The 23452-nt window shown below is 53.8% G+C and overlaps 1 protein-coding gene, 1 long non-coding RNA gene and 1 pseudogene across 5 annotated transcripts; 2 read left to right on the top strand and 1 right to left on the bottom strand.

Annotated features, from left to right (window-relative positions):
- Positions 1-131: 131 nt before the first annotated feature.
- LOC115274254 lies at positions 132-3034 on the top strand. Its single transcript, XR_003901165.1, has 3 exons — positions 132-219; positions 1160-1280; positions 2660-3034. It is a non-coding gene; the product is annotated as an uncharacterized LOC115274254 (long non-coding RNA).
- On the bottom strand, positions 328-23179 carry SIGLEC1 (sialic acid binding Ig like lectin 1). Of its 4 annotated transcripts, XM_029917687.1 has the most exons (24): positions 23163-23179; positions 22816-23014; positions 21806-21880; positions 18038-18112; positions 17397-17756; positions 16820-17116; positions 15094-15360; positions 14520-14774; positions 12006-12305; positions 11014-11271; positions 9960-10280; positions 9445-9699; positions 8926-9228; positions 7370-7630; positions 6947-7258; positions 5847-6098; positions 5270-5539; positions 4931-5182; positions 4304-4606; positions 3388-3648; positions 2291-2593; positions 1917-2019; positions 1476-1545; positions 328-779 (listed from the first exon to the last, which is right to left on the bottom strand). In XM_029917687.1, the coding sequence occupies exons 4-24, from the start codon at positions 18084-18086 to the stop codon at positions 672-674; spliced, it is 5160 nt and encodes a 1719-aa protein (XP_029773547.1). In that variant the 5' UTR covers positions 18087-18112; positions 21806-21880; positions 22816-23014; positions 23163-23179; the 3' UTR covers positions 328-671. The 4 variants fall into 4 exon arrangements, with proteins under 4 accessions (XP_029773547.1, XP_029773548.1, XP_029773546.1 ...); XM_029917688.1 differs by lacking the exon at positions 21806-21880; XM_029917686.1 differs by lacking the exons at positions 22816-23014; positions 23163-23179 and adding an exon at positions 21971-22135 and having other exon boundaries at positions 1530-1545.
- On the top strand, positions 13782-13961 carry LOC115275623 (annotated as a pseudogene).
- Positions 23180-23452: the final 273 nt, after the last annotated feature.

Raw genomic sequence — 23452 nt, 5'->3', positions numbered from 1 at the left:
CCTTTGGAAATAGAATGAAAACAGTATTTCCCAGAATCCCTTGTAGCTTGGGGTGGCCATGTGGCTAAACTCTAGCCAACAGGAAGTGAGTGGAAATGACTAACAATTTCTGGGCTGTGTCCACAGTGGGAAGGGGTGTGCCTTCAATGTCCACTTTTTCCTCTTCTTGCTGGTGGGAATGTGAACAGAGTGGAGCCACCACGGACCTCACAACCAAAGGTAACATTTTAGGGGTGGAGAAAAATAAGATAGAAGGATCCAGAGTTCCAACACCTTAAATTACCATAGCATACCCAGACTAGTATAGGAAGGAAAAAGAAAGTTCCCTCATGTTGAAGTTACTATATTTGGTCTCTTATTACAGCAACCTAATTTCTATTCTAGCCAATACAGAATACCTTGGCCAGCTCATGAGGATGGGGAAAGATCTTTATCTTTTCTAATCCGTCCACAAATTCCACAGTGGGCTCGGCGGGAGGGGGAGATGTGAGGGGCAGTCCATTGGAAGATAAAAGGAAAGATGAGATCCAGGGGAAAAGAACAGAGAAGTTGACAACATGACTGGTCCATTTCTCCTCAGAGTCCTCCAGGGTCAGCGCCCTCCTGAGTAGATTAGGCTTCACCTTCACGTATCATTGCCCATTTTTCTTGGTAAGAGGTTTGGAGCCAGGTCATAGAAAGTCAGATGTTGCAGAATTATTTTCACCAAGGCAGGCAGGACTCAGTGCTGCCTTGTTCACATAGCCCGAGTCATTGCAGATTCTGGTGACCTCCTCCTCCTGAGGGTAGGCAATGCTACAGGTTAGCTCAGGGGCAGAGCACAGGACAAGGTGCCACATGTGGCTGCATCCGGATCAATGAGCTTCCCTCAGAAAAAACCCTGGTCACATGAGGACTCTGGGAGCGGTTATCACCTGACCTCTAACCCTGGTGGGCAGTCCTCCAGACCCCAAGCCTTGGGTAGGGGTCCCAAGGGATTGGTGAGCATGTGCCTGGCTGGCCATGAGGCTATGCGCCCTGCACCACCAAATGGGTTATCTGCAGAAGGACGCACATCACAGGGAAAGGAAAACAGACTTTCACCCCTGCCCAGGTGATTGGCAGACTCGGGAGTGGGAAAGAGAGATCCCAAAACATAGATGGGGTTCTGTGTTCCAAGGTGTGTCTTGGAGGTGGAGGTGTTGCTGCCAAGTTCAGAATGTCTGCTCCAGGAACCCAGCCAGCGGGTCCCACAGACAACCGAACACTCGCGCTGGCCAGTATGCTCAAAGAAGTGTCCGGTGAGCAAACCCGTGACTGCTGTGTGCCCCAGTCAGAATGTGGCTCCCTTATCTTCTCAGGGGTCCCCAGTCCTCTGTATTCTCTCCCTATCCCCAAGGGCCATCCTATATATGACCTTGGTCTCTAGATGCCAGCCCTGCACTGTGGGTTAGCTAGGCATCGTGTCTGCCTGTGCCCACATAGTGAATGGATACCTGTGCGGTCTCCTTCTGAGAATCCATCTCCACCAAATTCTCACTCATGCTCACCTTACGAAAATGCCTCCTGTAACACAAGGGTGGACTCAGAGGGTCTCTCCCTTCCCCCTGCCTTCCCTCCCTCTCCCGACCTCCAGTGCTTAGCCCCGGGACTGCTCACTGCACAGAGCAGTGGGCGCATCGTGGGGATGGGGTGCCTTATCGTTCTTCCTTCCCAGCACTTTCTCTACACAGACAGGGTCCAGACAAAGAAAGAGGAAAACTAGAGCAAGATGGATATAAAGATGATTCTGGAAGTGATTCCCAAATCTGGAGCAGTGGGAGAAAGAGAGACAGACTAGAAAGTATGGGGCCTGTGAATTTGGTAGGAGTGACATGAGGGGATACTGGGGGGCAGGGAGGACTAGGTGACCCATCCACCCCCAGCTCTGAACCCACCTCCAGACGTAGAAAACGCCCAGGCCCAACAATAGGAAAAGGAGGCCCAGCAGCAGCCCCAGGACCCAGAGTAGCATCTGGAACAGACTCAGGCGGTGCAGGGCTGGAACACAGGGGTGAGGCTGAGGGGGCAGCTATGACTCCAGGCCTCCCATCTTCCCTCCCAAGGTGACTCCCCAAAGATGAAAGCTATTCTAGCTTGCACTTTATCTCAGAAGCGTCCCCATGCAAGGGAGCTGCAAGCAGCCAGTCTAGACTAGTCAGACAAACTGATTAGAGCAGAACGGATTCAGGGAAGACCTCAAAAGGAAGCACTTGGACCCGAGAGCCGGGCCTCTGTACTGAGGGGCCTGGGAGATGGACGCCCCACCTACCTCTGGTTCCGAAGTAGGTGGAAGCAGACGCAGAGCCCAGGGCATTGGAGGCAGAGCACACGTATTCCCCCTGGTCGCTGGGCCTCAGCTCCTTCATGTCCACCCTCAAGGCATTGGCAGTGGCCATGACATGGATGTGTGGCTCAGTAGGAGCACCCCAAGGCTGGCTGGAGGCCACCAGCCTACTGCCGAGGTAGAGGCTCAGGCTGGCTAGGGGCTCGCTGTCCACTCGGCAGTCCAAGATGCCCTGGATGCCACCCTCAGGCTCCACAAAGACCGTCATTGTGGGCACCTTGGGAGGGTCTGTGGGCATACAGGGAGGGTGATGATGACAAAACCGCTGCAAATTCCTCCCCTTCCTGAACCCAGGCTGGATGACTTCGCTGCTCCTCCCATTAAAAGGTACAGCCCACTCCCCCACTCCTTGATCTGTGACTTGCTTTGACCACTAGAAAGCAGAAGTGGCATTATGTGACTTCAGGGCTAGACCTCAAGGGGCCTCCTACAAACACAGTCACGTGAGAAGCCCAGGCCAGCATGCTGGGCAATGCATGGCGGCCCAGCCAGCAGCCAGCCCTGGGATCAAGCCCTCGCCAGCCATGAGGATGAAGCCATCCTAGGCCGTCTAGCTTCAGCTCAGCCCCTGGACAACTGCAGCCACATGAGGTGAGGCCAGCAGGAGGGCTGCCCAGCTCAGCCCGGCCCACATTTCTGACTCACAGAAAATAAAATGCGAGCAAATAAAATGGCTGTCATTTTACACCCTATGTTTTGGAGTGCCTTGTTATTGCAGCCATAGCAGACTGACAGCATGGGGCCTTCATGAGGAATGGAGTAGGGGACCAAGGCCGATGAGGGCCGATTGCAGGCCGGGTACTCTGCGTGCGGTATCTCCTATACTCCTCACGGGGTGAGGGGACTGACACATGTGGAAACCAAGGCACACAGAGATCACACAGCCAGGGAGCGGGAGTCCTCTGACCCGGGACTCCACACCTGCGAGGTCTTTGTTCTTTGCAGACAGAAGAGAAGGAAGACCTGAGGTGAGCATGTGGGGTGTGGACACACTGAGGCAGGGGGCAGGGTGTCGTACTCACAGAGCACACGGAGCATGACTGGAGCAGAGGCTGTGGCCCCACTGGGGCGCTCAGCCTGGCAGTGGTACACCCCAGCTTGGGCACGGGCCACGTGGATAAAGGCAAGGGTGGGCCCAGGCTCCACGTGGAGTCGCTGGCCATTCCAGAACCAAGCAAAGGTGGAGTTGCCTGTGGGCCCAGGACCACCAGCGAGGCGACAACTCAGGTTCAGCGGCGCACCCTCAGGCACATCCAGCCCTGGCTCGGCCACCACACGCACACCTGCAGGCCGAGGACCAGGAGGCTGTTAGGGATCCGCAGACCTGTGGGAGCTGGAGCCTCCGGGTGGGATCTGGACATTTGAGAGGCCCTCTATGCATTATGGGAAGGTCTGTTCTGATTTGGGGCTCCCAAAGGAAAGATTGTGTCTCTCCCATAAGACTGAGATCTCTGAGAACAAGGCTGTCTCTTATCCTTGCATTGGGTACCTCCAGGACAGGGCTGTGTCTCTCTTAACAAATGAGGCTTTCTGAGGGATGAGGCTGTGTCTCGCTCTCAGATTGGACTCCCCAAAGATACGGCTCACCTCATCCCTAAAGGTAGGGCTGTGTCTCTCATCCAGCGCCAGGCTTCCCCAAGGCAGGCCCGTGCTCCACCCCAAACTGGGCTCTGTGAGGGTAGGGTTATGCCTTGCCCACATCCAAGGTCCCCTTGGCACGGCTACAGCTCCACCCTTGTAGGGAGTTCTCCAAGGGCAAGGCTGTTTCTCCCCCTCAGAATGGGCACCTACCTCCAGGAGAGCTGTTCCTTTTCCATCCGATGGGGCAGGGCTAGCTCCACCCATCTGGTCAACCCGCCCCCTCTTGGAGCTCCACCCCTCACAGAAACCTGGCCCCACTGCGCCTGCGCCCCTTCCCCTCCCCCTTCATTCACTTACCTTCTGCCTGCAGCTGCCCTGTGGTGTTGACTGAACCCAGGAAGTTGTGGGCTGTGCACACATAGGTGTCCTTGTCACCTGAGGGTATATCTTGCACCTGCAGCCGCATGGCGTTGCGGGCCACCTGGACATGGCCCATCCCCGATGCCAAGCCGTCAATCCCACGGCTGGTGGCCAGCACCTTCCCATCACGGGACAGGGCCAGCTCAGCAGGTGGCTCGCTGTCCACAGTGCACTGTACCACGGCCATGGGGCTGGCCCTCGAGTCCCAAAACGACGACAGGACAACATCCCGAGGGGCATCTGGTGGCATGATAAGACATAGTTTCAGGCCTTGTTTGGAAACCCTGTACCATCCATGGCCTGCCTGCCTGGCACTGGTGAGGCTGAAGCCTCTGGACAAATGGTCACTTCCTAGAAGTGACAAGTTTTCATGACTCTTGTGGGCAGACTCCTCCGGGCAGGGTTCACAGGACCTAGGATCTCTTTTCTCACCACCTACGTCCTTCTTTTCCCAAGCGTCCGTTCCAAGGTCCACTGCAGTCCTGTGTCCACCCCTACGAAGGCCCAGAAGTGCCCTCCACCCGCTCTCCTCCTCGGGACCCCCAGCCAAGGACCCCTGCTCACAGTGAACTTGCAGGGCTGTGGGCCGGGAGCTGCGTGTGCCCTGGGCATCCTGGACCTGGCAGGAGTAGGCACCCGCGTGAGCCCGTGTAGCTGCCGGGATCGAGAGGGAGGCCGCTGGGCCCTCCTGCAGCCAACGGCTGTTGTGGTACCAGGTATAGAGAGTGGGTGGGCGAGCAGCGGGGTCTTCACAGGTCACCGTGATGGGGCCCCCCTCGCGCACAGCAGCTGACGGAGCCAGGGTCACCCGCACAGCTATATGGAGGAGAGCAGGGTCAGCTAGGCCCAGCCAGATCCCACGGCTGGTCCCTCCCTTGGTGGGCGTGGCCTGCCCTGCCTCACCTTCTAGCCGCAGCTCCAGGGACGCATTGGCCTGACCCAGAGGATTGTGGGCAGAGCAGCTGTAGAGACCCTCATCACTGGGACGGGGCTCCCACAGCTCCAGACGCAGGGTGTTGGGGACCGAGGCTGTCGTCGAAGAGGCCAGGAGGCGGCCAGCATGGCTGAGGGTCAGCTGGGCGGCTGGGTTGCTGTCCACAGTGCATAGTACCAGGGCCAGCCGTCCACCCCGGCTCTCCAGGAGGTAGGTCAGGCGCAGGCTGCGGGGTGCATCTACAGCCACACCAAAGGAAACAGTTCAGAGACTGCAGCCGGGAGGCCAGTTGGCTGGTGGCATTCAAACCAGGAGGGACCTGGCTCCCTACTCCAAGGACCCCTGATTGTCCCATCTAGGGCCCCTGCTCCATTGCCCAGAGAAAACGTATTCCCTCTCACCCTCAACTCAGTGTTCCTTGTTCTGAGCTTCATCGGACAGATCGGGACTGTTTCTGGGTTGGACATCTGTGGGGCTCTGGCCATGCTCTGATCTCTGGGGCTGCTGTCATTCCTTATTGCCCCACCCAGATCCAACCAGACTCACAGAGGACATCCAGAATGACAGGTCTGGAGAGGCGGGGTTCCCGGCCAGGTGTTAGCACACCACAGTGGTAGGCAGCAGCATCCGTGACTGTGACGTTGGGCAGAAGGATGGAGTGGGCACCTGGGCGCTGCTGTCCATCCCGGTACCATATGTAGGTGGGCTGGGTCTGGTTGATGGTCCACACAAGGCAGGTCAGGTTCACCAGCTGCCCTTCCTGCACGATGGCCTTGGGCCACACCTGCACACTCACAGCTGGGGAGAGAGAAGGGCAGGGGTACATGGGTGAGAGTTGTGAACCTGGGTAAGCCAGCCACCTGTCTCCATGTCAGCATCTGAGAGGCACAGGTGGCCCACATGTTGAGCTTGGGAAACAGCTCCCCCTCTCTCGTGGTCCCAGGCAGAGTCCTGCAGAGCCCTGGAGTGCCCTGAGCCCTCCGTGACCCTGGTGGGGGGCTCATGAGAAAACACAAGTCTCCCCTATCCCTTTCTCCTGATTAGCTTTATCCACAGGACATCCAGGCAAACTTTTGTTTGTTTGTTTTATGTTTTTTTTATTTGTGAGAGAGAGACATAGCATGAGCAGGCTCCATGCTCTGAGCTGTCAGTACAGAGCCTGATGCAGGGCGCAAACCCACCAACTGTGAGATCATGAGCTGAAGTCAGACACTCAGACAGTGACTGAGCCACCCAGGTGCCTCAGCAAACTTCTGTTTTTAAAAAAGCCTCTTCCGGAGAGCCTGGGTGGCTCAGTCAGTTAAGTGTCTGACTCTTGATTTCAGCTCAGGTCATGATCTCATGGTTTGTGAGATGGAGTCTCACGTCGGGCTCTGCACTCGTAGTGTGGAGCCTGCTTGTAATTCTCTCCTTCTCTCTGCCTCTTTCACTCTCTCCCCCACAAAAAAGAAAAATTAAAAAAATGAAAAAATAAAAAAGGCTCTTCCATGGGACCCAAGTCTGGAGACTGCCCTTAAAGGGGGTTGGGAGTGAAGACTGTCATGTTCAGCCCACCTGCCTGTGCCTCTGGCTTCCAGAACCCTCTCCAGCCTCCTCTCCTCTCTTAAAGGAGCCATCCATACACACGCTCACATTCCCACACTGACCCTGGGCATCGAAGTTGGCAGAGGCTGAGGCCTGGCCCAAGGTGTTGGTGGCCTGGCAGGTGTAGACGCCCTCATCCTCCAGCGCTGCATTGTGGATCTCCAGGCGTAGTGTGTTGGGGGCCAGAGCCACCCGCAGCCGCGGAGAGCTGCTTGCAAGTTCCCCCACACCTTGTAGGGTGGAGGCCATGAGGAGGTCCCCGTGAAGCAGTCGCAGCTGGGCTGGAGGGTCACTGTTCACACGGCACAGGAGGAGGCCCAGTCGTTCAGGGCCTGTGTCCATCAGGGTGGTGAGCATGGCCTGGCGAGGGGCATCTACAGGAGGTGGCGAGTGGTCAGGGTGCCTGGGCTCCCCCAACCCCTCCCCCAGCTGTGCCCTTGTTTCCTTCACCCCCGCTAAGAAACATGGGCAGGATGAAAGCTTACAGGACACGTGGAGGATGACAGGGGCGGCCAGGCTCGTGGTGGCTGAGCCTGGAGACTGGGCTTGGCAATGGTACGCCCCAGCTTGATTCACAGAAATGGCTGCAAAGCGTAGCGTGGCCGAGTTTGACTCCGGGAGGGGCTGGCCGTCCTGATACCAGAGGTATGAGGTCCCCTCCAGGACCCCTGTTGGCACCTGGCAGCTCAAGACCACAGCCTGGCCCTCCTGGAGCTCAGGTGATGGTGACACCTGGACCCAGGCTCCTGTGGGGAGATACCAAGAGCAGGTGAGGGCCCTGCACCACACCCTCCCACAGCCTGGGGCTGTGTGTACACACCAGGGCTGCATGACCCCAATCCTATGTCCTGGAGCCAGAGCCCACCTACCAGACCACCACCAAGGGCCCCACTTCTGCTCCATGCCTCCTCCTGTCCTGTTCCCAACCCCTCTGCAAAGGGTCTGTTCTGGCCTTTACCACCTACCACCTTGAACGACAGTTTTGTTCTGTCAGTCATATCTCACCTACCAGAAGGCAAGCCTAGTGCAGGCCAGCCTATGTGACCTGTAATCCAGTGCCAGGCACAGCACCTGTAGCTCTTGGAAAATGCTGGTTTGACCCCATAAAGCACTGAAATGGGAGGGGTTTAGGTCGTGCCAAGGGCCATTGTCCTGATACTGAACTGGACCCAGCATGGGTGGCCCAGGACTTGGAGGGGAAGTTAGCCACTATGCAGTCTTGAGTCCTCTCCAGGCCTGCTCTGCACCCAGGCTCCAAGTCACGGAGAACTGGGAAACCAAGCAAAAGGCTGTCTCGGTGCCCCCTGGGTCCCAGGCAGGAGGAGGCTGGCGTGGGGAGCAAGGAGGAGGGGTAGCTGGAGTGGTGGGAGCACAGACTGTGCCTGGAATCAAAACCAAATCAATACAGAGCTAGCTAGTCATGTGACCATGAGCAAGCTCCCAAAACTCCGACTCTCAGTGTCTCTGCCTGTGAAATGACAGTGCTCAAAATTTGATATTTGTCATTGTGGGAGAAAAAAAGTGTTTTTTCTTTAACCTTTGCAGCATTATGGGTATTAATTTTCCTTTTTCTTCACTTATTCACTTAAGGATGATTTTTGTAGAAGAATATATATATATTAATGAAGAATATGAATATATTTTTTGTGTATAGGTATCTATTTCCACATATACATGCATGTACATATTCATATTCACATACATATATTACACACATATATGCATGTGTCTTCGGTTTTTTATGAAAATTCTTATTATGTAACAAAATTATATTATTATAAAAGAAGTTTCTGAGAGAAAGCGCTCCCTCCAGCCAAGCGAACCACCTTATTCATTGCCACTGCCCCCTAGCGGTTGCCACAGTTATTACAGGTGTAGATATCTGGCTGGAGACCACGGGAGGCCTGCTGGCTAGCTAGAAACTCCCTCAACCAGGGCTTAAAACCTCACATTTCTGCACAAAATCCACATGAGCCAGCCCACAGCCTGATTAGAATAGCCCCCAGGGGCTCCACCACATCTTTAGAGAACTGACACTCACCTTGGACCTGAAAGAAGAGGGAGCTATTGGTGGAACCAAGGGCATTTGTGGCCTCACAACGGTAGCTTCCGGAGTCTTCTAAGTTCAAGTCTCGGACCTCTAGCTGCAGGGAGTTGGCTGTGGCTTTGACCCGGAGGCGGCCATGGTGTGGGAGCAGGGGCCCCAGGCTGCTGGCCAGGAGGCGCTCCCCATGGAACAGGGCCAGCTGGGCCACGGGGCGACTGTCCACAGTGCAGATGAACACAGCTACGTGGCCCTGGCCCACATCCAGGAGTGCTGACAGCTTTGGAGGTTCTGGGGGATCTACAGACAGGAAGGGGATCAGGCCACTCCCGGTCCAGCTCACCACAGTCCAGCTGCCCCTGTATGCTCCGCCGCCTCCACACACACAGGCCAGACCTGCCCCTGCTCATGCCCAAGCCATGCTCTGACCCCCGTAACCCAGCCCTAGCCCTATTCCCTCCCACTGATCACTCCCTCACCCTCTGAGTACCCAAGTCTCCCTTGCCCATCACCCACAGAGCACACTCAGGACCACCGGGGTGGAGAGCTGGGCCCCAGCCTCGGCAAGAATGCGGCAGGCATAGAGGGCAGCATCTGTTCTGGCCACAGGCAGCAGCATCACGGTCTCCAGGGGGCCCTGGGTCCACAATGCCCCATTCCGGAACCAGGAGAAGTTGGCAGGGCCGCTGGCCTCCCGGCTCACACTGCAGGTCAGGTTGGCTCCGGCACCCTCTCGCAGCGTGTGTGATGGTGTAATGACCAGGACAGTGGCTGGAAAGCAGGCAGCACAGGCCAACTGAGACAGGCCTTACCTTGACCGCTTCCCCCATGGGGTCGGAGTCCAGCCTCCCAGCCTGGCGAAGGCAGGAAGGAGACCCCCTGGGCTGCCCATGGGGCAGGGGAGAAAAACGAGCTCCCACTGCTGAATGGAGGTGGTTTCAGCCAATGGACCTTCCTTGGGGAGCCAGGGGTTGCAGGGTCCCGAGTACCAGTCCCTGACCCTGAGCCACCCATTCCCTGCCGTGACTCACCTTGGGCATCAAAAGTTGCAGAGGCAGAGGCGTTGCCCAGGGCGTTGCTGGCCTCACACAGGTACACCCCCTCATCCTCCAACACTGGGTCCCAAATCTCCACACGCAGTAGGTTGGGGGCTCTGGTCACCATTAGGCGCTGAGAACAGCCCCCACAGCCCAACGGCAGGGAAGAGGCCACAACGTGGTCCTTGTGGAGCAGTCGCAGCCGGGCCGGGGGGTTGCTGTCCACACGGCACAAGAGAAGTCCTTGACGTCTAGCCCCAACCCCTGCAGCATCAGGGTCCAGCTGGGCAGTGAATGTGGGCTGGCGTGGGGCATCTGTAGGGAGGAAGAGCTTAGGCATTCATCCCATGGCCTCCACCAGGGTCCTACAGGTCCACTCAAAGCTGGCTAGGCTCCCAGAACACACTAAACAAAGGCATGTGCTTTGAGTTGCCGTAAACAGTTGTGTAGGTTGTGCACTGCACAAGGACCACCAAACCAAGTTAGGAGGAATTCAGCCCATGCCCCTCTTGCTAAGCTGTGCCCCAGTGCTATATTGACTCTTCCCAGAGGAAGGAATGCCATTTTCTAGCTTAGACAAGGGTGTCATATGGGCTAGCATAATGCCATGTGCTTCTGACACACTGAAGGTTGGCCCCTCAGGCTAACACAGAGCATCCACTCTTGACAGGACACAATCCCTATGGTGAGAAGTTCTGCCTTCGTGGCTGTGGGAGCTTGTGAGGGCACAGCCTATGAGTGTGTACACATCTGTGGAAGCATGGTGTCCTAGGTCCCAGCCCAGGAGGACAAAGCTTGGACATGGTGCCCATGATGCATTTGAGACTAGAGGCAGAGGGCCCTAGAGGGGCTGGGGATGGGGGACAGGACGCAGGGAGGTAGAGAAAGCCCCTGCTTTGTTCCTCGCTCTATGGTTCCCAGACCTGCGGCTGCCTTTCTGATCTAGATCCCGGAGCAAGGCAGCCACAGGAGGGCCTAAGGGAGGTGGGGGTGGCTGGGCTGACCCCCCCTCCCACTTCAGGCAGGGGCTGATGGGAAGACTGCTCACAGAACACGGTGAGGATGGCAGAGGAAGAGGGCCCGCTGGCACGGTGGCCATCCTTGGCCTGACAGTAGTAAGAACCGGCGTCGGTGCTGGAGGCCGCAGAGAGATGAAAGCTGCTTCTGGGCCCCTCAAAAAGCAGGGCTCCATTCCGGTACCAAGAGAAGCGGATGTCAGGCGTCGGGCTCAGACCACTCCTGCAGCTCAGTGTCACTTCTTGCCCTTCTACCACCTCTGCTGTGGGGCTGATGAGGATGTGGGCCACTGGCAGAAGAGGAAGTAAGGGAGGATCAGGTCCCCCCACACCGGCAGCTCCATGCCACCTGCTGCAGGAAGACAGACCTCCAGGGTTCGCCTCTCCCCACATGACTGTAGGTAGGTCTGGGCTTCATGGCATTAGCCTTGTGAACCTCTTGGTAATCAGGAGGTTTTGTCCTTGAATGCCAATTCTGACCTATGGGTAGTAGCTGGCTGCAGCATGCTAGAGAAGGATTGGGAGCCAGAGCCTGGACGTACATCAAGAACCTGGCTCAATCGATTAGCTCTGTCTGCCATGACCTCAGAAGGAGGGAATGGCAGTGCATGGACCAAGATATGGAAGACCCTGTTTTCCCACTTCCCCTCCTGCCCCTGATGCCTGGCAGGAGTTTGCCCCAAACATTTGATAAATAAAAAATAAGTGGCTATGAAGAACCCTTCAAGTTCAGAGCCAGAAAGTGTATAGAAGGAATAATGCAATGTGCCATGTTTCCCTTTTGCCTTGGCCTCAGGAACCTCCCAGGGGATAACTGTATAGTCCAGGTCTTTGATGTGATTTTATTTTATTTTATTTTATTTTTATTTTATTTTATTTTATTTTATTTATTTTATTTTATTTTATTTTTTACCAACCAGCTTCATCAGCCCCTCCGCTGAGTGCTCTGGACTCCTGGGAGGAAGAGCCCAGAGCAGGGCTCCACCTCAGGCTCCCTCCACCAGCCTCCCTGTGCCTGTTTCACCTTTGGCGTGGAAGTCCAGGCTGGAGGACGAATTCCCAAGCGAGTTGGTGGCTGAGCATGTGTATTTCCCGCTGTCATCTGGCTGCAGGTCTCGGATCTCCAGGTTCAGGGAGTTGGGGTTGGAGAAGACACTGAAGCGTGAGCTGTGGTCACCCTCCCCTGAGGTGGAGGCCAGGATGAGGCCATTGTGTGACAGCACCAGGGTGGCCAGGGGCTCGCTGACCACCGAGCAGTGGACGATGCCCACCAGCCCCTCCTGCGTCTCCAGGAAGGCGGTGAGGTCCGGGACAAGGGGCGGGTCTGTGTGGAGACAGGTGGGTGAGGGTCATCTTCAGACAAGGGCTATCTCTGGATTGACCCTGCACCTCCTTTGTTTTACATTGCCCTGTGAAGGGGGAAACCTCAGAGCTCCTGAGTGCCTGTCGAATACACTTCTGTCCCTGGGTTGAGCAAATCAGTTGGTCTCTTGGCCAAGTGTTGTGGCAACCCTGTGAATGTGGATCAGGGGGCCCATTTTAAGGGTGGGAAAACTGGGGGTGTCTGCATGGCTCAGTTGGTTAAGTGACCAACGTCAGCTCAGGTCATGATCTCATGGCTGATGAGTTTGAGCCCTGCATCGGGCTCTGTGCTGACAGCTCAGACCCTGGAGCCTGCTTTGGATTCTGTGTCTCCCTGTTTCTCTGATCCTCCTCTGCTTGCACTCTCTCTCTCTCTCTCAAAAATAAATAAAGAGTTAAAATAAGAGACTTAACAACTGAATGAAATACAGAATCCTGGCCTGGATCCTGGACCAGAAAAAAAAATTGCCATAAAGGACATGATTGAGTCAATTGGTAAAATTCAAATATGGGCTGTAGATTAGATAATAGTGCTCTATCAATACTATCAGTTGTATCAATGTTAAATTGTGATCAGTGTACCATGGTTATGTATGAGAATGACCTCAGGATATACATGCTGAGGAATTAAGGGGTAGAGGGACATCATCTACAATTTCGAGAATGTAAACATGTAAATATGCAAACTAGTGCTACCACTCTAGAAAACAGTATGGCGGTTCCTCAAAAAATTAAAAATAGAACTACCCTAAGACCCTGTAATTGCACTACTAGGTATTTATCCAAAGGATACAGAAGTGCTGTTTTGAAGGGACACATGCACCCCAATGTTTATAGCAGCACTATTGACAAAGCCAACAGATGGAAAGAGCCCAAATGTCCATTGACTGACATGGATAAAGAAGGTGTAGTGTGTGTATATATATGTATATATATACAACGTATTACTCAGACATCAAAACGAATGAAATCGTGTCATTTACAACAACATGGATGGAACTAGTGTATTGTGCTAAACGTAATAAATCAGTCAGAGAAAGACAAATACATATGCCTTCATTCGTATGTGGAATTTAAGATACAAAACAGATGAACATAAAAAAGGGGAGGCAAAAGTAGTATAAAAACAGAGAGGGGGACAAACCATAAGAGGTTCTTAAATACAGAGAACAAACTGAGGGTTGCTAGGGGTGTATTCGGTAGGGGGAAGGGCTAAATGGGCAAGGGCGTTCAGGAGGACACTTGTTAGATGAGCCCTGGGTGTTAGATGTAAGTGATGAATCACTAAAATCATTATTACACTATCTGTTATTATTACACTATCTGTCATTATTACACTATCTGTCATTATTACACTATCTGTTATTATTACACTGTATGTTATTATTACACTGTATGTTAGCTAACTTGGATGGAAATTTAAAAAAAATTAAAAAATATTGATTCTCAGCTTTTTGGCTAGGATCAAGTGTCGTATCTGTTCTTAACAGATACTTCCTCTATCTGAGGACAATATATTAAATGGAGTTTTGGAGCAGGGAGATGGAACAGAAGCTTGCTCCGTCCACTCCAGGCGTCAACCTGGAATTGCAGCACTTCCAGAAATGGTGCACACAAATAATAAATAAGTTAAAATTAAAAATAAATTAAAAAGAAAGAATGTAAACATACGGCTAACAGACATGTGATAGCTAACTGGCGGGTGTGTACACATATAGTGTATATACATATAGAATGCACATATATTTACATAGAAAACGTGTGTACACTTGTGCACATATATGTACATATGCACGTGTGTGCACACATACATGTATATTTGTGTGTATGCACATATATGCATGTACACATAGACATACATATATATATTTAAAGAGAGAGAGCAAACATACCAAACTGTTAACAAATGGGGCATCTAGGGTAAAGGCATATAGTGACTCTTTGTATTCTCCGCGCAACTCTTTGTAAGCTTAACTTGTTTCAAAATAAAAAGTCTTCTAAAAAAGGAGCAAATTGAGGCCCAGAGAGGGCAAAGCATGCCCAGTTATGCAGAGTTGGGACCTAAGCTCAAGGCCAGCCAAGCTCAGGACCCTAGCCCTCCCGTGGGGGGCCCCGCCCCTTGACCCCCTTTGGCCTGGCTCTCGCAGTGTCCGGGCCACCCCGCCCTGCCACTTACGGCTGACCACCACACTGACGGGACCAGAGCGCTGGCTGCCGTAGGAATTGTGCACCTCGCAGAAGTAGAAGCCGGTGTGGGCCCTGGTGGCCGAGTGCAGCTGCAGGTTGTGGCTGTGGGCGTCCTCCAGCAAGACGTGGTTCCTGTACCAGCTGTAGCGCAGTTCGCCTTGTGCTCCTCTGGGCGTGTTGCAGGTCAGTGTCACCGTCTGGTTCTCTAAGATGGGGCCTGCCGGGCTCACCTGGACCTCAGCCACTGTGGGGGCGGGGAGCGCGGGGGGAGGGGATACCCAGCTGACTTCCGGGGCACCGGCGCTGCAGCCAGGCAGCCCACACCCCTGCATGTTCTGTATCATGCCCCTTTTGCAGCATAGCCTTCTGGATTGGCACTGCATTCCTTTGTGCTCTCTATGGAAATTCTTGTGATACCCCACTCTGCCAGGGAGGTTTGCCATCTATCTGAGACAGGGCTAGGACTCCACACCTGCATTCCAGGAGGCACCTCGGCCTGGTTCCTTTCAGCAACAGTGGCCTGGACCACCCCCACCTCCCACCCAGGCTCACCCAAGACTCACTGAAGACGTGGAGGCTGACAGGGGGCGAGACTGTAGAGCCTACGCCATTCACAGCTTGGCAGGTGTAGACACCGGCATCATCTCGGGCTACCTGAGGTAACTGCAGCACAGGACCCTGGACTTTGAGCTGCTTCCCGTCCTTGACCCACTGCACGGAACTGACCTCGGGGTTGCTGCTGTTCACCCGGCAGGTGAGTATGACCAGATCACCTGGAAGGATGTTCCGCCCAGAGGGGCTAAGAAGGATCTCCACACCCTTGGCGGCATCTGCAAATCATGATGGTGGACATCAGGTGAGGGGCCCATGGAGGGCAATGGCCATACTTCTCTCCTCTCTCAACCCTCTGCCCTAAGGAACCCCATCCGGATAATGGTCAGGCCCATCCCTTCCCCTTTCAGGGCTGGCTCTGCCTCCCACCTCACAAGGAGGTCCTGATTCCTTCCTTCTCCACTGAGGGCCTGATAATGCGGGGCTTGGCTTAACGTCCAGCTTACACTGCCTTCTATCGCTTTCTGCCTTATGACAGCGTCCATTGCCCTCTGTTCTATCTGGGGATAATGAGCACAATACCACCTGCTTAGATGGCCTGTGGTAGCTGTTGGCACAGGATCAGACACTGAATGGAGGGGGTCCAAGGCAGAGTCAAATGAGCTCTGAGAATAGTTAGCCCATGTGTAAGGAAGGTGCCAACCATACAAAACGAGTGTGTTTCTATAAATCTTGTTCAAAGCCTCTCACTATGTAAATATGCTAAGAGAAGCTAATATTTTTGGGGCACCTGGGTGGCTCAGTTGGCTAAGCGTCCAGCTTTGGCTCAGGTCATGATTTTACAGTGTGTGGGTTCAAGCCCCGCATCGGGCTCTGTGCTGACAGCTAGCTCAGAGCCTGGAGCCTGTCTTCAGATTCTGTATCTCCCTCTCTCTCTGACCCTCCCCTGCTCGCACTGTCTTTCTCTGTCTCTCAAAAATAAATAAAAAAACATTAAAAAAAGAAGCTAATATTGTCAAGGTCTTAATCTAGGTAAACAGGCAAGTAACAGAAGCCGATATTTTAGAGTGCATGTGGGCAACTTCCATACCAGTTCCTTGAGATCTGTGAGTCTCCTGAACAGAGGAGGAACAGAGGCTCTGCAGGGCAAGTCACTTGCCCCATTTGCTCACTTTCCCCACTTTGCTCCTGTGCCTCATGGATTCAGGCAGCCTATGCCTGTGAACAGCAGTTGTTCTAGAACAGGCTGCCATGTTTTACCATGGTGGGAAGATGCAGAATGAGGTAGAAACTCAGGCTTTCATTCACCACCTCTTTGCAGTGTCTGGGCAATACCCTGATCACCATGAGTGTGAGTAGCCTTAGGCAGGACAGGGGCGAGCCCTTCCACACACACACACACACACACACACACACACACACACACACAGCGCATCCTCCAGAGCTGGGCTAAATCCCAGGGGCCTCACTGCCTGATCCCCAATTCTCTGGCTCTTTGTGTCTCCCCTTCTCTGCCCAACCTGGCCTCAGGAAAAAGAGGTAGAAGGAAGTCATTAAATGTGGCTCAGAGGGCTTAGCGCTGTCTTTCCTCCTGCCTGACCCTGGAGGTCCAATCGCGCCTGGCTTTGCCTCAGGGGTGAGGGCTCCGTTTCCCCAGGCTGGAGGAAGGAACGGTTTCTGCTGGGGAAGCCACAGATACGTGCTCAGTACCAAGGGAGTGGTGCCCAGAACACTCACACTGCACTTGGAGGTGAATCTCTCCCTGAATCCTCTGCTTGGCTACCGAGAGTTGGCAGTGCAGGGTCCGGCCATGGTCCTGCCAGGACAGGGGCATATGGAGGGTCCCCAAGTGGCTGATGCCCGTGGGCTCGAGCTTCTGGTGGCTGGAAGTGATGGAGCGCGAGGGGTCCTGGCCTAGCCACTGCAGGCTGATCTGCTCCTCCGGGCACGCATAGGGAGTGGAGCAGTTGAAGTTGGCCTCCATGCCCTCTCGAAGCTCGGCCGGCCGAGTAATCGTGGGCTCCTCGGGCTTTTCTGAGGACAAAGACCAGAGGCTCAGGACTTCCCTCCACCACACATGAGGCCTACCACCCTGGAAAGCCCAGCAGAGGGGCAAGACGTGGGCAGGGTCCTTTAAGAGAAAGGAGGGGCTGCTTTCTATCCCCAGCCCCAGTGAAGGTAAATGCAAGAAAGTTGCGGAGCTGGGGTCAGGCTGGGGTTGGGGGTGGGTTTAGGATTGGGGCTGCAAGCCAATGGGGCCAGGAACAGCTTGGGATACGCTTCTGGGCGGTAGTCAGGCCACCCTACCCCTCACCTGTCACGGTGACCGCAGTGCCTTTGACATCGGACCAGCGGTTGCCATCACTGATCTCAAAACGGAAGTTGTAGGAGCCCGAATCCTCAGGCTGCAGGTCCTTCAGCATGAGGCTGCATATCCTGTGCTCAGTGCGCCCCAAGAGCCGGGTACGGCCCTTAAAGTGCGCCTCCACCAGCTCGGGGTTCTCCGAGTGGCTCACCACCTGCCTCTTGCCCGTGTAGTCGTAGTACCAGATGGCTGTGATGCCATGGGGCACTTCCACGTTACTTGGGAAGCTGAAGACACAGGGGATGATGAGACAGGACCCCTTCACGCCTTTCACATTCTGAGGACTGGAGACACCCCATGAGGCCATGCCTGGAGGGTGAGGTGGGACAGAGAGGAGAGTGATGAAGGCCTGGAGCAACCGCTGAGCCCTCAGATCTGCCTCAGATGAGCCTACAAACCCTGCCCCGTCCCCAGCAAAGCACCCTTGGAGCAGCCCCTCTGGGTGGCTCCCCCCAGCCACTGCCCCCCTGAGCCCTCCTTCAACCTCGGCAGACAAACCAGTGGCCAGCACAGTCCAGTCCACCTGGGCAGTGGAGGGCTGGGCTCCCCGAGGCCAGGCCTGTGAGATGGGGAAGGCCAGCAAAGCTTACCCGCTGAGATAGAAGAGGTCAGCTGGAGAAGCTGGATCAGGTAGTCCATGGCAGGCTTTCTGCTGGTTCTGGTGCCTAAGAGGGGGATGCACACCGTGCTGGTGGGGCACACGGGGGTTTTCTAGGGAAACTCAGAGCACCTCAGCCTCAGGGCCTGCTGAGAGGCCAGCCTCGGGCTCCCACATGCTCTGTTGGCCAAGCCAGTGAGAGGGCAGGGCTGCTGCGGACTTCCAGGGCAGCCGGCAGCAGGGAGCCAGGAGCCCACGTCCACGACTTGGATGACGCCAGGGAATGCCTCCACTTGGTGGCATGCCCCAGAAAGCCCTCTGTGGGTCCCTCAGCCCCACCCCAAGTTCTGCTTTCCCAGCCCCTCAAGGACACTCCTCCAGAGCAGATGAACAGCTGTTTCTCCCTGTCCCCCCGCTTCCCCGCCTCTTCTCCTCCACCCAACCCGACAGGAACTGGAGCCCAGAGAGGATGGAACCCAGTGAAGATGGTGGTTTGAAATTTGTCTCCTAACGACCATCCTTACCAGCTGTAGGCCATAGTAGGGCCTGGAAGAGTTACTTCCATTCCTGAAAGGTCCTCATTCCTACTCCACATTCTGCTCCAATGTTCCAGCTCCCCATGCACGCACCCTGTGGCCAGTCCCATTACCCATGGGCTCTCCAGCTGACCAGCTCTGCCCCCACCACAAATGATCTTTGTCTGTTGAAAGCTTATCCAGTCTTCAGGGTGCAGCTTGAAGGTGGATTCTAGCTGAAACTTGCCCTTTGGGGTCCCTGTAGCCACCCCACAGCCACCTCTATGTTTGCCTTGTCCTTGGCAGCTTGTGACCACCCACTTCTCAGGAGCTGGGGCTGAGGACATGTGCCCTGAAACAGTGCAGAGCCCCTTAGGCCTTGCAGTGGTGAGCAAGTGGTGGTCCTTGGGGGTCTAGAGGTAGTGGCTGGGCAAGTCTGGGCATGGGACTTGCCCAACACATATCCCACAAACATGAGTTAAATGCCTACTGTATACCATGCAAAAGATGGTGGGTTCTGCCACTGAGTGCCCCTGCTAGAGATGAGGCTCTAAAGAGTGCCAAAGAGGGCCACCTGGGTGGCTCAGTCGGTTAAGTGTCTGACTTCAGCTCAGCTAATGATCTCATGGTTTATGGGTTGGAGTCCAGTGTCGGGCTATGTGTTGACAGCTTCGAACCTGGAGTTACTTCGTTTTCTATATCTTTCTCTCTCTGCACCTCCCCCAGTTGCATTCTATCTCTCTTTCTCAAAAAATGAAGAAACATTAAAAATTTTTTAAAAAATAAAGAGTGCCACAGATATGAATCTGAGGCACAGAAATGCCAGAAACACTTATAACAAAGACTATAAAAAGTGTTAGAAGAAAGCATGGGTGAAAATCTCCATGACCTAGGATCAGGCAAGAATCTCTCAAGTATGGCACCAAAACACACACGCAACAAAAAGGAAAAAAAATGGATAAATTGGACTTGTTCAAATTTTAAAACTTTTGTGCACATCAAAAGACACTCTGAAGAGAGTGAAAAGACAACCCATAGAGTGGGAGAAAATATTTGAAATCACATATCAGGTAGGGGATTGTTACCCAGAATATATAAAGAATTCTTACAACTCAACGAGAATAGCAACAACAAAACCCCCAAACAACCCAAATTCAGAAATTGGGCTAAAGACTTGAATACACGCTTCTCCAAAGATGATATACAAATGGCCAATAAGCCCATGAAAAAATGTTCAACATCACTAGGCAATGGGAACATGCAAATTAAAACCACAAGCAGCTACCACTCCATGCCCATTAGAATGGCTATTCATAAGCAAACACAATCAGAAAATAAAAAACTTTGCTGAAGATGAAGATGTGGGGAAATTGGAAGCCCTGTGTACTATTGGTGGGGATGTAAAATGTCACAGCCCCTGTGGAAAATAGTTTGGAGATTCTTCAAAAAGCCTAGCAATTCCGCTTCTAGGTATCTACCCAAAAGAATTTTAAACAGTAACTCAATCAGATACTTGTACACTCACGTTCATATCCGGATTATTCACAATAGCCAAAAAAGTAGAAACAATCCAAGTGTCCATCAACAGATGAATGGATAAAAGAGATGTGGTATATCCATACAACAGAATACTATTCAGCCATAAGAAGGAATGAAATTCTGACACATGTTACAACATGGGTGAACCTTGAAAAATTACCCAAAGTGAAACCAGCCAGATACAAAAGGGTAAATATTATGTGATTCTACCTATATGAGATATTTAGAGTGCGAAGAGTCAAAGAGAGAATAGAGAATAAAGGTTACAAGGATCAAAGAAGAGGGTGGGGAGGAGAGAGTTGGGGGGTTAGTGCTTATTGCCTACAGAATCTCTTTTTCGGATGAAGAAACATTTCTGGAAATAGTGGTGGCGGTTACATAACACTAAAAATGTACTTAATGCCACTGATTTGTACACTTAAAAGTGTTTAAAACAGTTAAGTTTTATATTAAGTACATTTTACGACATACAAAAACCCATGTTGCAAACTTTGCAATCTTCCCTCATCCTAAATGCTGACTCGGCAGGGGGAGGGGGGAGGCTGGGAATGGGGACAGGAAACTCATGACATCTCCCAGTCCCCAGCCCATCAGCCACAGGGTGGGGCCCAGCTGATTCCACCTGTGGAGGGGCTGAGCAGACACCCAGGGCCTAGATGGGATCTGAATTGCCTGTCAGGATGACAGGACTTAGCCAAGTGTGAAGGGACAGGGGACTCCTGGCAGGGACACGGTAAAGGCAAAGATGTGGGAAGGCCAGGAAGAGCATTGTTTCTCAGGGGACCCAGCCCCCTGGCAGGGCTGCTCCAGCAGACAAGTCTGGTGATTTGCTGAGGCCCACTGGCTTGTCCCCTTTCTTTGGATGGCCCTATGCCTGCTCCTGTTCCAGGAGGATGTGCTCATACCCTCCACACCTGGTCTCTGGCCACAGGAGAGGCTTATGCTGGCCCAGGCTGTGGCTGTGGCCTGGATGCTGGGCTGAAAAACAGAACTGGGTATGTGTGTGGAATGTGTGGGTCTGGGCCCCAAAGCCACAGTGGGTAACAGGGTGAGCTCCACTGTGGCAGAGACATCGAACAGCAAGATAGCAGCGCGCTGGCCCCAGTGCCCCTGCTGTTCCGATTTGGAGTCATGGAAAGAACAATGCTGAACCAACGGGAGGAATGGTGGGATTTTAGACCGACTGACCCCTAAATGGAGCAGAGACTTCTGAAACGTGTGAGAAGACCCTTTCTAGAACCACCCCGAGCCACATCATGGAGACATCACCTACACTTAGCCCAGCCCCAGCCCCCAAGACATCAGTCCCACCAGAGTCCAGCTCGTTGGCTCAACCCATTCCACCCCAAAGACCAGCTTCATCCCAGAGAGTCTTCCTGGAAAAAGAAGGGGCCAGACAGACCCCAAGAAGGAAGACCTTTGTCTCTATTTGAAAACCTCTTGCTGAAGGTAGGTGCTCCTAGGGCTTGGATTGAGCTGGGTACCTGGTGTGCACCCTGCGCCCCCTGGTGGTAAAGGGGTGGTTGCCAGTCCTGGGGAAGGGAGTCCTGTATTGGGGGACCAGAGCCCCTCAGCTCTGAAACAACCCCCCATTTAAGCAATGGCCACGTAGGAGAGGACTGTTCCCCAAACCTCAGAAAGTTCCTGATGTTCATCTTTGTATCTCCAAGTCTTAGGTGCTCTGAAGACAGGGTTTAAATCCTTACCCCCAAAATTGGTATATGTTGCATCATGGTTGGGCTGAGGTGACCTGGGACACGGTGGGTGCCCGTGTTTACTGCCTGTGGGAGAGCAAGTGAGAGGCAAAGTCTATGTGAGGTCCAGTGTCCCAGGACAACTGGGGAGGGCTGGCTGGGGCCTGAGTTCCTGACCTCGGATCCCAGACACCAGAAAGAAGGTCAGAGGTAGTTTCATTGCAGACAGATGTGCAGGATTCAGTTTCTGTTTCCTAGCACCAGGCCTGCCCCCACAACTTCCCTATCAGACTGGAGAAGGAGAGAAATGAGGTGACACAGCCATCTGGAGTGCTCTGCCCCTCAGATAGGAAATCAGGGTACAGACGGGCAATTCCAGAGTGTGTTATCTTCATAATAGTGGAAAGCCCCAAGTATAAGCCAAAGGTTTCACTTGGAAAGCCATCCAATACATAAATGAGGTCTACTGGGTTGAAATGGGCAGTAGAAATCCCACATCTTGTTCTCCAATCTAGCTGTAAACACTCAGAACCCAATCACCAGTTCCTGAAACCGTGCTAGTCAGTGCTGTAGGTCCTGCCTGGATGAAGAAGTGGTGATCAAGGGAGTGAGTGGGCCTGGGCTCCCAGGAGGGCCAGATGACAACTGCGCAGCAGCTGGGCCAGCGTGAAGGTGAAGTTCGGCTGTGACGTGGGACGGAATTGGGTGGACATGGAGGGAAGGAAGAGTGATGGGTTGGGGAAGGATGAAGGTCAGGGCTGAGGCTGGATGGAGATGATGCTTAGGAAATGTTGGGGGTGATGCCGGGGGTGAGGTAAGGTTGGAAGTTGGTTGGGACGGGGATTGAGATGTGGGTTGGAGAAGATTCAGGGGCGTGGAACGGTTTGGCTAGTGACTGCAGCTTTGATTAGTGTCTAGGGCTTGGGTTGGTTCCGGTTTGGCACCCACCCCCAAGGCTCCCCAGCAAATCTCAGCCCAGCCCCTCTCCCAGCCTTCCGCTCAGACTCCAGTGATGGGAATACCTGTTCCACTGAGGGAGGTGGCTGATGAACGGCAGGACAGGAGAACAGGAAGGAGGGCCAAGTGTTCGTGCTGCTGGTGGCTTCCCAGGGCTCTGCCGCCCCAAGAGAGGAGATCCAGCCTCAGAGGTTGCTTTCTCTTTTCCCAAAGTCTCAGCTCTACTGCCCAGCCTGGAGGCTCATCAGGGAGGCAGCTGCACGCCTTGCGTAATATCAAGACAGGAAAGGCCTCCTAGTCAGGGGAAGGACCCTGGCAAGGCCCTTAGGGCTGTGAGCAAGCAGAAGTGGGATCGGGGGCCACGCTGGAGTCCTCTCTCAGGCAAAATGGGAAATGGGGGATTCCTGCATACCAGCCATGTCCATTCTCCTCTTCTTTGTGGTCACTTGGCCTTTTTAGGGAGTCCAAGAGAAGAGGAAGGGAACTTTATACACACATTCCTCCTGACAACCCAGAATCCAGGAAGAAGGCAAGCCTGGCCTGGGTTGAAGGAGCATTACAGGGTACCCAGACTCAAGTATTGATTCTCCAAACGCTTCGGGAGCCTCTCAGTATCCCACTGCTACCAGTGGATAGAATCCCCAAGTTAGGGGGCCTACTTGTGGGGGATAGAGGGGCCCCAACCTCCAGGATACGCCTCAG

This window comes from Suricata suricatta, chromosome 12 (genome assembly GCF_006229205.1).
Source record: "Suricata suricatta isolate VVHF042 chromosome 12, meerkat_22Aug2017_6uvM2_HiC, whole genome shotgun sequence".
NCBI lineage: Eukaryota > Metazoa > Chordata > Mammalia > Carnivora > Herpestidae > Suricata > Suricata suricatta.
The sequence above is the reverse complement of the archived record's forward strand: the minus strand, read 5'-3'. Positions and strand labels throughout refer to the sequence as shown.

Coding starts and splice junctions, on each gene's coding strand:
- SIGLEC1 (XM_029917685.1), bottom strand. CDS start 22,013: ATGAAACTACCTCTGACCTTCTTTCTGGTGTCTGGGATCCGAG. Junction 15,361..16,819: donor GATTCACCTCCAAGTGCAGT/GTGAGTGTTCTG, acceptor CATGATTTGCAG/ATGCCGCCAAGGGTGTGGAG. Junction 7,631..8,925: donor CCTCTTCTTTCAGGTCCAAG/GTGAGTGTCAGT, acceptor ATCTCCCCACAG/GAGCCTGGGTCCAGGTGTCA.